Source organism: Amblyraja radiata, chromosome 1, assembly GCF_010909765.2.
Source record: "Amblyraja radiata isolate CabotCenter1 chromosome 1, sAmbRad1.1.pri, whole genome shotgun sequence".
Lineage (NCBI taxonomy): Eukaryota > Metazoa > Chordata > Chondrichthyes > Rajiformes > Rajidae > Amblyraja > Amblyraja radiata.
In genome coordinates this window covers 46,927,072-46,945,644 of record NC_045956.1, presented here as the reverse complement: position 1 = coordinate 46,945,644, position 18,573 = coordinate 46,927,072, and the positions used below count along the sequence as shown (strand labels likewise).

The 18,573-nt window shown below is 42.2% G+C and overlaps 1 protein-coding gene across 4 annotated transcripts in view; it reads right to left on the bottom strand.

Moving 5' to 3' along the window:
- Nucleotides 1-18,573, bottom strand: part of evc2 (EvC ciliary complex subunit 2) — a 172,886-nt gene that overhangs the window by 70,316 nt on the left and 83,997 nt on the right. For all 4 annotated transcript variants that reach the window (XM_033021146.1, XM_033021155.1, XM_033021164.1 and 1 more), the window contains one exon: nucleotides 3,288-3,444. In XM_033021146.1, the coding sequence (XP_032877037.1) occupies nucleotides 3,288-3,444 (157 nt within the window). The remainder of the gene's footprint in view (nucleotides 1-3,287; nucleotides 3,445-18,573) is intronic.

The following is an 18,573-nucleotide window of genomic DNA, read 5'->3' as shown; positions in this document are numbered from 1 at the left end:
CAAATCCTTAATAATCTCATATGTTTCAATAAGATCCCCTCTCATCCCTTTAAATTCCAGAGTATACAAGCCCAGCTGCACCATTCTCTCAGCATATGACAGTCCCGCCATCCCAGAATAAACCTTGTGAACCTACGCTGCACTACCTCAATAGCAAGAATGTCCTTCCTCAAATAAGGGGACCAAAACTGCAAACAATACTCCAGGTGTGGTCTCACTAGGGCCCTGTACAACTGCAGAAGGACCTCTTTGCTCCTATACTCCTCCTCTTGTTATAAAGGCCAACATGCCATTCGCTTTCTTCACTACCTGCTGTACTTGCATGCTTACTTTAATTGACTGATGAACAAGGACCCCCAGATCCCATTGTACTTCCCCTTTTTCCCCAATTTGACACCATTTAGATAATAATCTGCCTTCCTGTTTTTGCTACCAAAGTGGATAACCTCACATTTATCCACATTCAGCTACATCTGCCATACATCTGCCCACTCTCCCAACCTGTTCAAGTCACCCTGCATTCTCATAGCATCCTCCTCACAGTTCACACTGCCACCCAGCTTTGTGTCATCTGCAAATTTGCCTTCAATGAATTTAAGAAACAACTACTGGATAAAGAAGTTACAATACTGCCACCAACTGGTTCTGCTTGCAGAACTAATTTGCACCATACCATGTTTCAACTACACTATTTTTTCTCTCATCAGTTTCATCCATATGTTGATTCTTTACCAGACCATGGTTCCAATGGTAAAAACTGCCTCAAATTGGGGCTGTCATACAGATAGTATTGGAATAGAATCAATAATCTTTAGTCTCAAGCCATTTGTTGCCCCAACTGTTTGTTAATTGCAAAAGTCACAAACTGTTGTGGAACAGAACATAGTATATAGACTTCCTTCCTCCATCTTGATCCATTTGAGAACAAGCCAAAGAATATCCAACCACTTGTTAAACAATAACAAATAAACACAAGAATTGGAAGCAGAGTAGGTTGTTTGGCCTTTCGTGCCTGCTTCAACATTCAGTAACTGATCTTTTACCTCAGCACCACTCAGGCACGTGCCGTGAGTGATTACTCAGGGTAGGCAGTCAGTCGGCTTTAAAAAAAAATCTTAAACCGCGCTTGCGCAGATTGTTCTCCTCTCCGTAACAATAAAGACAGTAACAATTCAATTTGCCCAGGACTTCCATGTCTCCTTCATTCTGAATTACCGAATGGGTGGGGGGTGAAGGGTGACAGCAGGTTGAGAGATGGTGGGAAAAACGGGAGCACACCGGGACAAGTTGAATCAGTTGTCATCTTATTGAATGCCAATACTTATTCAAGGGCCCAATTGGGGGGAGAGTTCCTTTCACAGCGTGTGGAGAGTCTGACCAGGGGTAAAGTTGCGGGGAGGGCAGGAGTGTTAAGAAGGAGGGGGTTGGGGATCATACCAGTAACTCACTCACTCACCACTGCCACAGCGCTCCGGGCGCGGAACCACCGCATTGTGGCCGGGGAGGGAAGCAGCTCGGGTGGCTGCGAGTGGCTGCCGGGACCCAATAGCAGAACTGGCCGCCACTTCAGCGCCTTCTGCCGGTCTAATCACTTCTGGCAGTGTTCTCCGTCTGAACACCTCTCACCTGCCGCTCACCGATTTCGCTCATGTCAGCCGCTTCCCGCAAATCCTTATATTCCGACAGCCAAGTAAACTCAATTGGTCCCTTGATCGCGCTGTCGGAATTTAAGGATTTGCGTGAAGCAGCTGACATGTGTGAGGCCAGTTGCGGCAGGAGAGAGGTTTTCAGACGGAGAGCACTGCCAGAGGTGAGGGGGCCGGCAGAAGGGGCTGAGGTGGTGACAGGTTCCGCTGTCCGTTCCCGGCAGCCACTCGCAAGCCACCTGAGCTAGTTCTCCCCCCGGCCACAATGCTGTGGCTCAGTGCCTGGAGCATCGCAAGTGGATTACTTGCATGATCCCCAACCCCCTCTTTCTCAACACTCCTGCCCTCCCCACAACTTTACCGCTGGCCAGACTCCCCATACGCTGTGAAAGTAACTCTTCCATAATTCTCCCATGCCTTTACTGTTTATATTTAATAATTACCATTTTATTATTTTAGTCAGGGTAGGCAGTGCCTACCTTGCCTACCCTGACGGCATGTGCCTGGCACCACTTTACTATACTAACACCATATTCCTTGATTCACTTAATATCCAAACATCTAGGGATTGTGCCACTGGTGTCACTGTTTAAATATAAGGGTGGCAGCCATGAGAGAGACAAAATGTTTTATTTATCTGTCAGAGGGTCCCGAGTCAATGGATCTTTCCTCCTCAAAGGGCAATGGAAGCAGAGTCCTTGCATTTTTAAGGCAATACAAGAGGGTGGATTGTTGATCCATCTTCAATATTCTTACAATAATCAGAAGTGGCAGATCTGTTGAATCTTTTCCCCACCATAACAACTTAACATTGTTGTTCTTGATTAATTAACTCTACAGAAGACATGGATATTAGCCAACATTGATAACAGTGGAGCATATCGTAAGACACTTACCACTGTTCATCAAGTGATTTGTCTGTGACCATTTAATACATCTAAATGCTCAATCCTAGTAACTAATAAATCAGAACACTGGTAGAGATCTAAAGTACAATCAATGAAAAAAAAAGAAACTGCAAAGTTTCTATTATGGTTTCCTGCCTGCATCAATCCACAGAAACTAGCAAAAATATATTTACTTCAGCATAAAATATTGCAGCAGTGCTTTATATTCCTCCTCATCTGATGAGCTAGTGAATCCCAGAGCAGATGCTTGGCAATGATAGTTTCATTTCAGTCTGAGGCAGCATTTATCATCTGCCACAACCTCTTTTATGACATTCTACTCTAGGTTAGTAGCCCTATTCTATGCCCTCATACCTCCCACATGCTGGCTAGCATTTCTCTGCTCAGGATTGGGGGTTTTTAAAGGAAACTCAGATTTTTTGCAGTCTTAATCTGCTTTTATTGCTAATTACTACAACCTAAAAGTTGCTTTAACTGATTTTTCATATTATAGAACAGAAGCAGAGGCAAAGAACTACAATGACAGAGATTAGATGTGGGTGTCTGATCTCGTGCTGTGATTTTGCCGGAAACAACTGAAGAATGGCAGCTTACCTAACTTATTCCCACCAGGAAATAAGAGATGTGAAAGTTAATTAAATAAAGTAATGTGCTCAAGGACTGATATATTGACAGTCCATGACATCTTCAGCACCATAGTCAAGAGGCTGAATAATTCTCATCGTCCACTTACGGTCTTGATAATATGTTTCCTTCTCTCACTGATGAGCTTGCAGTGAATGAGCATCTTTTCTTGATCCATGACTTCATCTAATCCGAGCTTCACACGCAGAATTTCCTGGTGCACCATCTCCAACAGTGACTCCACTTGATCTGTCAAATAACCAGCACTAAAAAGTGAAAATAAAAAGAAACTAACATTGGTTGAAATATTTCGAAATTATTTAAGGTACAATAAGGCACAAATTTACCACAAATCGAAATATTTATACGTACAGTAACATTTGTAAGAGACCATATCTGTCTGATTTGAAATATACCTCTTTTCTCACATTCTTGCCTTTAACTCTGTTGGCTTCTGTGCTAATTTATTTTTATTTACAGCTTTAAGGATAAGCTTCAGAAAGAGTAATTTCCAATAATTCTACTTTGTGCATTTGTACTAAAATTTGTCACAGAATTCAACATCACATTCAAAGCATCATTATGCTCCTTCGATGAATGAGGGTAAGAATTTTTGAAGATCAGGACTCTTCAGACCTGGCAGATAGTAATGGTCTATCAGATAGTGATCCGTAATCTCCCTTGTGTTTCTGTGGCCTGGACTGTGTACATCAAGTCATTGTAAAAACACTTCAAATTCACTGAAAGGTGAAACAAACCAATGCCAGTTCCCTCTCCCGGGTCAATATCCCTCATTAGACTATATTAATGATGCTGAGCTGGCGATGTCCACCACCCAAGTCCCAAAATAGACATTCTGTTCCAAGTTCTATTGTGAGAAATTACCAGGCAGACAGAGAAAAAAGGTTCAGCAATGTGCTCCCTGTTTCTTTGTAGAGGCACAGCAAGTCTACTGGCTCCTAAGAAGCTCTGGCCCATAACAGGAACATTGTGGATGGTGTTGGGACATTGAGGCAAAGCGCTGCATAAATGGAGGAAGGAGAGCATCACCTCACAAACCACCCACCCATCAATCACCTCCGGTCCCACCCACAGAAGAGTCTGCGGTTCCCACAATTGCCTCGGTGACTACCTCAGCAACCACATAACCCACACCTAGTCCCCCTCAATCCTGAGGGACTGCGCAGAAGGAGGATGTGGAGATGATGCTTCCACTAGTGGGAGAGTCTAGGACCAGAGGGCAGAGTTTCAGAATAAAAGGATGTACATTTAGAAATGAGATGAGGAGGAATTTTGTTAGCCAGAGGGTGGTGAATCTGTGAAATTCATTGCCACAGACGGCTGTGGAAACCAAGACATTGGGTATTTTTAAAGCGGAGATTAACGTGTACTTGATTAATGAGGAAGTCAAAGGTTACAGGGAGAAGACAAGAGAATGGGGTTGAGAGGGAAAGTTAAATCAGCCACGATTGAATGGCAGAGTAGACTTGATGGGCCGAATTACCTAATTCTGCTCCGATGACTTATGAAGAAGATTACATTTTATTGCAGAGCTGATATTCAGAAAATTATAAATTGTCACGTCCTGTTGAAGGCAGGTCAGTCATTTCTTCTCAAAGATTCGAAGTCAAAGCAGGGCAGAATGAAATTAAAATAATTTGTAAGTGCTTCAAATTAAATGAGTCTGATTTGTTTCAAAGCAATTTCTCATATCCATGTGCGCACACTAATTAAGAACTAATTACAATGATGTGCCAGCCACACCATACACTTCACTGGCTAGGGAAAAGGAACGTCTCCAAAGTCTGAAACAGTGCATTTAGGTTTTGATGAAGTTCACTGTTAGACCAAAGTCATAATGCAGACGATGTGTCTGAAATGCAGGCGTTTGCTGCTAGATCTAAATACAAAAATTATAAGAAAATAGTATTAGAGTCTGAAGGCAAATATCCTGAACTGAACTGAACTTTATTTATAGAGCACTTTAAAAACAACCACTGTTGCAACAAAGTACTGTACATAACTAATCATAAACATAAAACAAAACAATAAAAACATTAAAAGACATTAAAAACAATAAAAAACAATAATAGAAACACTAAAACAAGAGCAAAGTCTCATGCAGGGGCAAAAGCCAAGGAATAGAAAAGGGTTTTAAGACTAGTTTTGAAAATGGACAGTGAAGAGGCCTGTCTAATGTGCAAAGGTAGAGTGTTCCATAATGTCGGAGCAGCAACAGAGAAGGCTCTATCCCCTCTGAGCTTCCGCTTAGACCTCGGTACCTCCAGGAGCAGCTGATCAGCTGACCTGAGGCACCGAGTAGGAGCGTAGGGATGAAGCAGCTCAGAGAGGTAAGGCGGGGCGAGACCATTTAAAGATTTAAAAACAAATAAAAGAATCTTAAAATGAACTCTAAAGTACACAGGCAGCCAGTGGAGGGAGGCAAGAATAGGCGTTATGTGCTCCCTGTTACGTGTTCCAGTTAAAAGGCGAGCAGCAGCATTCTGAACCAACTGGAGACGTGCAAGGGAAGATTGGCTAACTCCAAAATAAAGTGCGTTACAGTAATCCAGCCGAGACGTAATGAAGGCATGGATTACTGTTTCAAAATGCTGTCGTTCAAGAATGGGCTTCACCTTTGCCAGCTGCCTTAAATGAAAGAAGCTGGACTTAACTATCGCGCCTATTTGACGATCTAATTTAAAATCGCTATCCATCTTAAAACCCAAGTTTAAAACTATTGGCTTCACATACAGTGCCAAGGGACCCAAGTCAACAGGGGGAGGTTCACGGGAGCCATTGGGACCAAACACTATCACTTCTGTTTTATTTTCATTAAAATTTAAAAAGTTTAGGGCCATCCAGGATTTAATGTCATCAAGACATAACAGAAGTGGTTTGACTGAGAAAGCATCTTTCTTCTTCAGCGGCACATATATCTGACTATCATCAGCATAACAATGAAAAGAGATGCCATGCTTTCTAAGAATGGAACCCAGAGGAAGTAAGTACAGTGAGAAAAGCAGGGGCCCTAAAATTGAACCCTGTGGAACCCCATATGACAGAGGAGCGGAGGAGGATTCAGAACCAGCAAGGCTTACACACATAGTTCTGTCTGCCAGATAAGGACTGAACCATTCCAGGGCACTACCACAAATGCCCACTAGGTGCTGTAACCGAGATACTAAAATATCATGATCCACTGTATCAAAGGCAGCAGATAGGTCCAGCAGGACAAGAATCACATAATCACCAGAATCATTAGCTAGGAGGATGTCATTAAAGACCCTTAGCAATGCTGACTCTGTGCTATGCAGTTTTAAACCCAGACTGGAAAACCTCCCGAATATTATGCTCGTCCAGGAAAAGTTTTAACTGAGCATCCTCATCTTAACGAGCTGTTACACCCCATTAAAATAAATAGAACTTGGCAACTTGTATGGCCTGTCGATTAGCTATCCAAAGCATATGACTTGCCCTTCTCTACCTTTGAAATGCCCTCCCCCCATTAATTTACAACCCACTTCAACCTTGTCCATCCATAATTTCCTTGGTTCTGAGAACAACAATCTTTTGCTAAATCGGTCTTTCTCTACTATGAAACTTTGGTAAATCCATCCTTTTTGACCAAACCTGTAGACAGTAGCCCTTATATCTTCCAATGGGGTCTTGTAAGTTAGTGTCCAATTGTATCTGGAATGCCCTGAAACTTTATCTTCTGCCTCAATGATGCAGACACATTTGTGTTTTAAGCTCATATAGTCCACATCTTCGACTGAGCAGTGAGTCATCTAAGCTTATCCTCTAAAACACCCTCATACCTTCGGTGAGACCAGCTGAACAAACCTCCTTCAAGGAGTCAGCATTATCTGAGTGATGATCAGGCCCTCTTGATCATAAATCCCCACCATAATGGTTTGAAAGACAACTAATCCGGGCTGAGTAAGAAATCAAGGCTATCAAGTAGCTTGAACCCCAAAATCTCTCCGACTTCCAAAACCATTCAAAGAAATTCAAGACCCAATGAAGTTTAAACACATTAGTCAAAAGTCCGAGACACAAAGTGCTGGAGTAACTCAGTGGGTCAGGCAGCATCTCTGGAGAAGATGTATACAGTGTCCTCCATAATGTTTTGGACAAAGACCCATGATTTATTTATTTGCCTCTGTACTCCACAACTTGAGATATGTAATAGAAAAAAAATCACATGTGGTTAAAGTACACATTGTCAGATTTTAATAAAGGACATTTTTATACATTTTGGTTTCACTATGTCGAAATTACAGCAGTTTCAGGGCACCATAATGTTTGGGACACAGCAATGTCATGTAAATGAAAGTAGTCATGTTTAGTATTTTGTTGCATATCCTTTGCATGCAATGACTGCTTGAAGTCTGCGATTCATGGACATCACCAGTTGCTGGGTGTCTTCTCTGGTGATGCTTTGCCAGGCTTGTATTGCAGCCATATTTAGCTTATGCTTCAGTTTTCTCTTCAGCATATAAAAGGCATGCTCAATTGGGTTCAGATCGGGTGATTGACTTGGCCACTCAAGAATTTACAATTTTTTAGCTTTGAAAAACTCCTTTCTTGCTTTAGCAGTATGTTAAGGGTCATTGTCTTGCTGTAGATTGAACCACCGGCCAATGAGTTTTGAGGCATTTGTTTCAACTTGAGCAGATAGGATGTGTCTATACACTTCAGAATTCATTATGCTACTACCATCAGCAGCAGCCAGTCCCGTGCCTCTACGCCCTAGCTGGTATTGCCCCCCCCCCCCCCCCCATATCAGACGATCCATCGTCGCCCAAGACGAGCGGAGAGCACAGGAGATCGATACCAGGCACCCCCTGCATGGACACACAGCACCTCCACCCCGACTGAAATCCAGAGCCAGTTTCTTGCAGACAGTTCCACCTCTCCAGACAAGGACCAACAGCAAGGACCAACATCTGGAAAGATGAATGGAACCAGCTCAACACACGAGCCCACGACTGGATGGAGAGAGGAATCACTCCGACTGAATGCCTCGCCAGCGGGCACGACCTCTCATGGCCAACCTGGAAGACCCTCAACAGATTACGAGTGGAGCAGGGGAGGTGCAAAGCACTTATGAAAGCATGGAACTACCAGGCAGAAGACACATGCAGCTGTGGAGCAGTACAGACAATGTCCCACCTACTGGAGTGTGACGACGCCCCCCAGTGCAGCCCCCAGGACCTGGCTGAACCGACCCGACCAGCTGTGACCTGCGCCAGATACTGGCAGAACGACATCTGAGATTGCAACGGACTCGAAGAAGAAGAAGCAGTTGTATCATCAATGAAGATAAGTGAGCCATACATGCCCAGGCCATAACACCCCCACCACCATGTTTCACAGATGAGGTGGTATGTTTTGGATCTTGGGCAGTTCCTTCTCTCCTCCATACTTTGCTCTTGCCATCAATCTGATATAAATTAATCTTCATCTCATCTGTCCACAAGACATTTTTCCAGAACTGTGGTTGCTCTTTTAAGTTCTTCTTGGCAAACTGTAACCTGGCCATCCTCTGTTTGCAGCTAACCAGTGGTTTGCATCTTGCAGTGTAGCCTCTGTATTTCTGTTCATGAAGTCTTCTGCAGACAGTGGTTGTTGACAAATCCACACCTGACTCCTGAAGAGTGTTTCTGATCTGTCGGACAGGTGTTTGAGGATTTTTCTTTATTATAGTGAGAATTCTTCTGTCATCAGCTGTGGAGGTCTTCCTTGGCCTGCCAGTCCCTTTGCGATTAGTAAGCTCACCAGTGCTCTCTTTCTTCTTAATGATGTTCCAAACAGTTAATTTTGGTAAGCCTAAGGTTTGGCTGATGTCTCTAACAGTTTTATTCTTGGTTCTCAGTCTCATAATGGCTTCTTTGAATCTCATTGGCACAACTTTGGTCCTCATATTGATAAGCAGCAATAAATGTTTCCAAAGGTGATGGAAAGACTGGAGGAAAGATTAGGTGCTGAGAGCTCTCTTATACCTGCATGAATGAGGCAATTAAACACACCTGAGCAATTACAAACACATGTGAAGCCATGTGTCCCAAATAATATGATGCCCTGAAACGGGGGGGGGGCTATGTATAAACACAGCTGTAATTTCTACACGGTGAAACCAAAATGTATAAAATGGCCTTTATTAAAATCTCACAATGTGCACTTTAACCACATGTAATTTTTTGCTATTACAAATCTATTACAGAGGCAAATAATTAGGTCCCAATCATTATGGAGGGCACTGTACATAACAATTCGAGTCTGGACCCTTCATCAGACTAAGTCTGAATGATCCTGACCCAAAACATGACCTATCCATGTTCTCCAGACCCAATGAGTTGCCTGACCCACTGAGTTACTCCAACACTTTTTTTTTTGTAGTCCAGCATCTGCAGTTCCGTGTATCTCCTATTCAAATGTTCAAAACTGTTTAAAAAAAACGTATATTAAAATACTTCATGAAATTTAAAAGAGTGAAGTTCAATGTACTTTGCCTTTTAACTACCTTTGCACCTTGGAGTTGTGCTTCTCTGATGTAATGAATGGGTTTGCTGTTCCAGTTTCAGATGCAATCGGGCATCGTGGCAGTGGGCAGGTTTCATAAGTCATAGGAGCAGAATTCGGAATTTTGGCCCATCAAATATTCTCCGCCATTCAATCCTGGCTTAACTAATTTCAGAGACAAGCTGGAATAGCCTGTACTCTCTCTCTCAGTCTCTCTGGAGCCCTGCATTCTACAATCTGTGTAGCTCTGCAGTAGGGGATAATGTATCTTGGGCTGTGAGCAGCTTGGCTATTTTGCACTGCCCTTTGCCAGGTCAATGATTCAATGCAAGTGAGTGGACAGGTTCACTTGGATTTTGTTACAAAAACATAAGCCTTCAGAGTGAAGAAGGGTCCTTATCCAAAATTCCACCAGATATTGCCTATCCATTTACTCTGCAGATGCTGCCAGATGCACTGATTTACTCCAGGACTTTGTCTTCATCAGCTTTACAACTGGTGATGTTTTCTAATATAACCACAAATGCAAAAGATATGCTGGTGCTCAATGGTTTGCCACCATTTTCCTCATGTGTTCTGACATTGTACTCTCTGTGCAGTTCAATGTGGAGGGACCGATCGCCAAAGATTTCACACCACATGATCAGGAAATTGCACGAACATCCTCAATGGAGACCTTTGAACTTTCTTTAATCGGATTCTATTGGACTTCATGTTACACTAAATGTTGTGCCCTTTATCCTTTAACTGTGCACTGTGGAAGGCTTGATTGTATTCATTTACAGTCTTTTGTCCGATTGAATAGCATGCAAACTAAAGCTTCTCACTGTACCTCGGTACTCGCGACAATAATAAACTAAACAAAACATCCTGCACCCAGTCGCATCTGGCACTGGTTCTTTCCCAACTGTTTCAATGATGGGAAAGGACTCAAGGAATTATGATAGATACAGTGCATTTAGAAAGTATTCAGACCCCTTCACTTTTTCCACATTTTGTTACGTTACAGCCTTATTCTAAAATGGATTAAATTCTTTTTTTTTTATCAGCAATCTACACACAATAGCCCACAATGAAAAAGTGAAAACAGGTGTTTAGAAATGTTTGCAAAATAATTAAAAATAAATAACTGAAATATCACATTTACATAAGTATTCAGACCCTTTACTCATTGAGGCACCTTTGGCAGTGATTACAACCTCAAGTCTTCTTGGGTATCACGCTGCAAGCTTGGCACACCTGTATTTGGGTAATTTATCCCATTCTTCTCTGCAGATCCTCTCAAGCTCCGTCAGGTTGGATGGGGAGTGTCGATGCACAGCTATTTTCAGATCCCTCCAGAGATGTTCGATCGGGTTCAAGTCAGGGCTCTGGCCGGGCCACTTACGGACATTCACAGACTTGTCACAAAGCCACTCTTGCGTTGTCTTGGACGTGAGCTTTAGGTCATTGTCCTGTTGGAAGGTGAACATCTGCCCCAGTCCGAGGTCCTGAACGCTCTGAAGCAGGTTTTCATCAAGGATCTCTCTATACTTTGCTCCGTTCATCTTTACCTCGATCCTGACTGGTCTTCCAGTTCCTACCGCTGAAAAACATCCCTACAGCATGATGCTGCCACCACAATGCTTCACCGTAGATATGGTATTGGCCAGGTGATGAGCGGTGCCTGTTTTCCTCCAGACGTGACACTTGGCATTCAGGCCAAAGAGTTCAATCTTGGTTTCATCAGGCCAGGGAATCTTGTTTAGGTGCCTTTTGGCAAACTCCAAGCGGGCTGTCATGTGCCTTTAACTGAGGAGTGGCTTCTGTCTGGCCACTCTACAATAAAGGCCTGATTGGTGGAGTGCTGCAGATATAGTTGTCCTTCTGGAAGTTTCTCCCATCTCCACAGAGGAACTCTGGAGCTCTGTCAGAGTGACCATCGGGTTCTTGGTCACCTCCCTGAATATGTTAGTAAGTCTCTATCCTAAGGCCCTTCTCCCCCGATTGCTCAGTTTGGCCAGGCTCTATGAAGAGTCCTGGTGGTTTCAAAGTTCTATTTAAGAATGACGGAGGCCAGTGTGCTCTTCGGGACCTGCAATGCTCCAAAAAATGTTTTCCCCAGATCTGTGTCTCAACACAACCCTGTCTCGGAGGTCTACAGACAATTCCTTCGTCTTCATGGCTTGTTTTTTGCTCTGACATGCACTGTCAACGGTGGGACCTTATATAGACAGGTGTGTGCCTTTCCAAATCATGTACAATCAATTTAATTTACCACTTGTAGACTCCTATCAAGTTGTAGAAACATCTCAAGGATAATCAATGGAAACACGATGCACCAAAGCTCAATTTTGAGAGTCACAGCAAAGGGTCTGAATACTTACATAAATGTGATATTTCAGTTATTTATTTTTAATTATTTTGCAATAATTACTAAACACCTGTTTTTGCTTTTTATATTATGAGGTATTGTGCATAGATTGATGATTTAAAAAAATGACTGTAACCAATTTTAGAATAAGGCTGTAATGTAACAAAATGTGGAAAAAGTGAAGGGGTCTGAATACTTTCTCAATGCACTGTATTAGTTAATTTAGATTAGCTTGAGTTATAAGGAGGAAACCTGGAATTAAGGTGGTTAGAGATAACCTAACAGAGGCAAATAATTGTGATTGACATAGATAAGTAAATAGTCCGTTTTTTAACAGGATACTGGAGTAGAATACTAGAGGGTATTGGTTTATGGTGAGAGAGGAAAGATTTAAAAGGGCTGGAGGAGAAACCTTTTCAAACAGTATATGGGTATATGGAACGAGCTGCCAGAGACACCGGTGGAGGCAGGTACTATTACTATTTTTTAAATCATTCAGAACGGTACATGGATAGTAAAGGCGAAGAGTGATATGGGCCAAACACAGATAAATGGGGCTAGCTCAGTCATTAATCATGGAAAGAGGGCCTTCGGCACAACTTACCCATGCCAACCAAGATGCCCTATCCATCTGGCCCATATCCCTCTAAACCTTTCCTACCCATGTACACATCCAAATGTCTAACATAACTTAATTATTGTTTGAGGGTTTTGAAATGTTTTTGAAGTTATTACAATTCTGGAATATCTGAGACATTCAAAAACATTTGTGGATTGTCAATTCTTGACAAACTTGTCAGAATTGTCAAGTTTCAGAAACTTAGCAACTCTGATAAGTCCACCTGAATCAGGTTCAAGGGTTAGCCAGCTAATAAAATGGTGCTTTCCTTTTCTGAAACGTATGGCTTGACTGTATCCTTACACACACAGCCATGCTCCCTGTGGTGATAGTATTGCCTCACCAAAAAAAACCTTTTTGATACAATGGAGTTACAGCTGAGGACCAGGTTGTCTTCCCACCTCAACCACACTCACAACCCACACAGGGAAAAACATCCCAGAAAGAAGGAACTCTGTACAGAGTTTAGAAACAAGAGACAGGAGGCTGACCATCGTTATTGGGCTATTAGTAATTAATTGCAGGTCATGGCGATGCACTAATGTTACACATGAGTAACTAAACATTTGATATTTAAGTTTCATGAAGTATCTGTTCTGAAGGCAACTGTTGACATTTGTCTTTGTGCCTCAAGTGTAGAGAGAAACATTATATTCTGCTCCACTAATCAGCTTCTTGTTACAATATGGCTCATTTAAAGGTCCTGAAACATGGCAATTATATTCTAGTTAGTAAACCATCAACATTAAAAAAATCAAGTTTCAGGTTCAATTCTTAAGCAATCTGCATGTAAACACCACAGCTCATTTTTGTAAATGCATTGGTTGCACTACAGCCTGTATCATGACAACGTGTGCTCTGGTCAGTCTGGGAAAAGGTCCTGTCCTGAAACATTGCCTGTCCATTCCCTCCACAGATGTTCCCTGACCTGCTGAGTTCCTCCAACATTGTGTTTTGCTCCAAATTCCAGCACCCGCATTTCCTTGTCGCTCTCTTTTTTTGACAGCATCTGTGTTCTCGCATCACAGAATGCCGACATATACGTTTCCAGGGGGGCACTCGTGGTTCTGTGACCAGCATTTTAAGTGTGGTGTACACATTTGCTCAAGTGATCAATGGAAAGCATTATGAAAAATAGTCATTCCCTTTCCCATGCTGGACTGGGGAAATAAATTCCTACCTCAAAGGTAAACAGTCAAACTGTTTTTTTTTCTGATATGAAATGGGTATAAAAGGCCTTATTTTGGTTTCCTATGGTTTGTTTTAGAACCATTTAGCATTTAAGAACTTTTTTCCAAATGCTGCTCAATACAATGTTAACAATTATAGAGGGATTCGCATTATATAAAAAATGTAAATATATTCTGAATCCATAACCTATATCTGTTTTGCATTCCCACATGTTTGCTTTCTCCACTACTAACTTTAAACTAACGTAAAGTGTGCGGCCACTGTTGCGCAGCGGTAGAGTTGTTGCCTAACAGCGCTTGCAGCACTGGAGACCCGGGTTCAATCCCGACTATGGGCACTATCTGTACGGAGTTTGTGCGTTCTCCCCATGACCGCATGAGTTTTCTCCGCGATCTTCAGTTTCCTCCCACACTCCAAAGACGTACAGGTTTGTAGATTAATTGGCTTGTTTTATGTGTAAATTATCCCTAGTGTGTGACTAGGATAGTGTTAATGTGTGGGATCGCTGGTCGGTGCCATTCAGTGGGCCGAAGGGCCTGTTTCCGTGCTGTATCTCTAAACTAAACTAAACAACTTATGGGCACTGAACAATGAATGCCAGCAGCAGCATGTGACAAAAAGGAAAAATAATGAATTTTTGGCATATGCTTGGGGTTCAGGGATTCTCCAGTGAAAAATGAATACCAGAGAGCAGATTTAGTGCGTGGTGCGCACATCCCAACATATTGATTTGGCTGCCTATTGATCTTCCTTTCATGTTCTGTTAGATTAAAGCTTTGTTACAGCGGATGTGCAAAGCAGACATCAAATATTAAATGAGTGGTTACGCTATGATCTGTTTTGTGTGGCATGTCTGCATTTCACAATTAATGCCTTGCCTTTTGCTTAATTCCCCGTCTTTGATTAAAGTTTTCCCATTTTATCCCTCATACATCAAATGCAAGTCATTTAATTGGCACCCCATTGACAGGAGCACTGATTGCTCAACCACCAAACTACTTCCCTCTGAATTTAATTAGAATCTAAAAATGCATACTGTAAACTTATGGGAATAATGGTAACTGACAGGTTTAAAATTGTCCAATAAACTACGAAAAATATATGCAAAACGATAGAGGTTTTATATTTTTACACTTGAAGTACTGACAATTATTATCAAATGCAACAATTTGTAACACAAATTACATATTGCAAGCTTTTTCAAATGATGTTGAATCATTCCACAAAACTTTGTAAATTGCAGTCTCTCTTTAGGCAAATAATGTCTGGAGCCTAAAAGCTATTTTTGTGCATTTTATTTCACTGGAATTCAGTATCAATTCCTGTGGAGATGAAAAACCCGGATTGATCTGAAAAGACAGGAAATGAACACGGAGTGACATTTTACTGGTGCCATGGTGAGCTTTGAACAAGAAATGATTCCAATGTCACAAGGCACAACGGGGGTGAAGAGGATAGCGTCGTCAGTTGTCGATGAAATGACTCAGAGTGCTCAGAGGGAGGAAGAGGAGAGAAGTTCACAGAGGCATGTAGAGATAGCAAGCGGGTCTTGAATGATATTAGGACAGGTCTGTCTGCAGAGGGCTGAACACTGGGAGGTCACATGGGTTCAAGGGCTGTTTGAAGAGAAAAAGCAATCCTGTTCCTCAGGCAGCACCGAGGATTACCGTCCAAAATTCCGGCTTTATTTCTCAAGACTGAGAGGACAGCCAACCGTTAGTACTTAACCACAAACAGAGCATGAAGGGACCTGTCTTCGATCGCCTGCACCTCATCCGCCTCCATTGATAATGGTGTAGGAAGGAACCTTCCTTTCTACTGAAGAAAAGTCTCGACCTGAAAAGTCACCTATTCCTTTCCTCCAGAGATGCTGTCTGACCTGCTGAGTTAATCCAGCTTTTTGTGTTTATCGATTAATAATGGACCTGGTTGATTTTTGAAGCACATTGAAATTTTATGTTTCTACCTGACACAATCGGGTGTATCTTTTGAGATTAAGATCATCCCCCATCACACCTGCTCCTGTGGTTTCATTTTGTAGTAAGCATCCACTCTTAAGAAAGGTTATTTTGTAAACCATTCTATATACACCAGGGCTAACCTGCAGCAAACTGCTCAAACAGGCAGGCTCCTACATAAGTAAATGTTCCTGCTATCATATTCTTTCATAAGCTTATGATCTTACTAAATGGCCAAGTATGCACTGGGGAGGTTCTGCTCTGCTTCTAATGTTTACGTTGATGCCCATTGTCTTTGCATGTGCATGATGCCTTTATTGCATTATAAATTAAACTGGCATAGATTAGTTGAAGCCTAACAGAAACTGGCAAAGTGGTTGCTGGATTATCTTCTATCTGGGAAAAACTAAACAATGTGAGAGAAGTCCTGTGGCCAAGGATTGTCTAAAACACAACAGCACAACAGGTACCTGTTACATTCAATCAAAGAGAAAAACGTCTTAAAAATATCAATCCCCAACCTATTTCCAATATTAAAAAGTAGCAATCTCTTTAATGAAAATGAAATCACTTGGTGAATTAGTTCAATAACTACAAGCAATTACCATTCTGCTGAACCCAGAATGAAAAATGCAACATGGCAGCAATGCCATTAAGTATATTTTTAATATTAAATGCTTTATTCCCTTAAGCAATGTCTATCTGGTAAAGTGACAACACTCCAACTTCCACTTTTGGCTTTAAGTTGTCATGTAAAATTACAAGTGCACCACAAGTTAATGTTTCATTTTTGCTTCACAAATTAAAATTCAATCATCTTCTGAAATACTTTTATAACAATGCAAATTACATCAATTAGTGACATCCAAAAGGCCAGACGGTCAAACCTTTTATCACAGATTGTTTTTGTTACTCTCTTGAACTCTAATTGCAGGCCAATTAATTCCTAAAGCATAATTGTCCTCATTACAATTTAAATTATTTTCCTGCGTTAGCGTAAATTTCCATGCAGGGTGACTTGCCAAAGGTTAGAAAACCCCCAAAAGAAATAGGAAATGCTGCCATTTAGTGCGTGAAAGAAATGAGAATGGTGGGAGAAAAGAGGAGGCAATCAATTATGTAGATCGAGGCAAACACTCCAGCTATATTAAGCATGCAGCTGTCATCCACAAGGCAGTCACTATAAACCTGGACCCATGCCCTGCCATACATATATAAATATGTACATATAGACACAAAATACTGGAGTAACTCAGCGGGTGAGACAGCATCTCTGGAGAGAAGAAATGGGCAGCGTTTCTTCAGAAGAAGGGTCTCTACCCGAAACGTCGCCCATTCCTCTCGAGATGCTGCCTCACCCGTTGAGTTACTCCAGTATTTTGTGTCTACCTTCGATTTAAACTAGCATCTGCAGTACACACACACACACACACACACACACACACACACACACACACACACACACACACATACATACATACATACATACACACACACACACACACACACACACACACACACACACACACACACACACACACACACACACACACACACATATATATATATAAACTATTGCAAACTCTCAGCAGGTGAGAAAGCAAATGTGAAAAGAGGAACACTTAATATTTCAATTCAGAGATTCTTCATCAGAATTGGAAAAGAGAGAAAACTAGTTGGATTATTTGCAAGCAGTATGGGGAGGGAAGGATGTGATAAAGGGAATATCTCCATTCGAATGAGGTCAGGGTTGCCATGGTGATGAGGTGTGGATGAAGCCGTCAAGATGGTTGTTTAATGAGGGCAATTAGAGAGAGAAATCAAAGCCATTTGCAAAAGCCGGAAATTCAGAGCTGGAGGAAGCACCTTGCAAGCAGGGCTTGTGGTAAGCGAAAAACGGAATTAATATTACTGATGGATAACCTAAATGCTGAACTGGTCAGATCTGATGCATAGGAAGTGACTGACCTGAAATTGATTCATCTGATGTGAGGTCAGAAGATTGCAACATGCCCAAATGGAAGATGAGGTGGCCCTTCAAGATTACCTTGGGTCTCATTAGCACAGTGCAGAAGGCCATAAACAAGTACAGCAACATGAGAGTGGGATGGAGAGTGGGAGAGAAGCTCAGAGTCACTCCTACAGATTGAATGTTTCGCAAAGCAGTAAACCAACTGGTGTTTGGTTTCCCTGGATGAGAAGAGCAAGTGAATTGCTTTTTTCATCTGGAAGGACTGGTGAAGTTGGAGGAGTTATAGAATATCGAAAGGAGAAGGGAGGTGAAGATGCCTCTTGTGGTGGAATGTCATGAAGGTAGCAAAAATTGCAAAGGATGATCTGTTGAATTTGGAAGTTGGTGCGTTGAAAAGTTCTTAGGTCCCCTTCGGTCATGGCTGACCATGGGTGTCTCCAGGGTGTTATTCCCTATATGGAGGGTGCCTGTGCGTGACTTTATTTAACGTGGGGAGACTGGTGCACAGACACCCATCACACAGTCCTTGACAGATCTGGGTCAGGATCCAGTGACATGGAGTCCAAGATGACCGGAGACCCTTTTCTGCTGCAGCCTTCATCCGCCTTCCCAGCCGTTGTGACGCTCCACTGTCAGCCATCGTCCTCCACCTGTTCCACTGTTGGGGTATTGATTGGATTGTTCTTTGTCAGATACCTCACCCTCCACCTTACCACCATGGGTGGCCTTACTAGGAGCATAGCTCCACAGACGGCATCGCTCTCAGGATCTCAG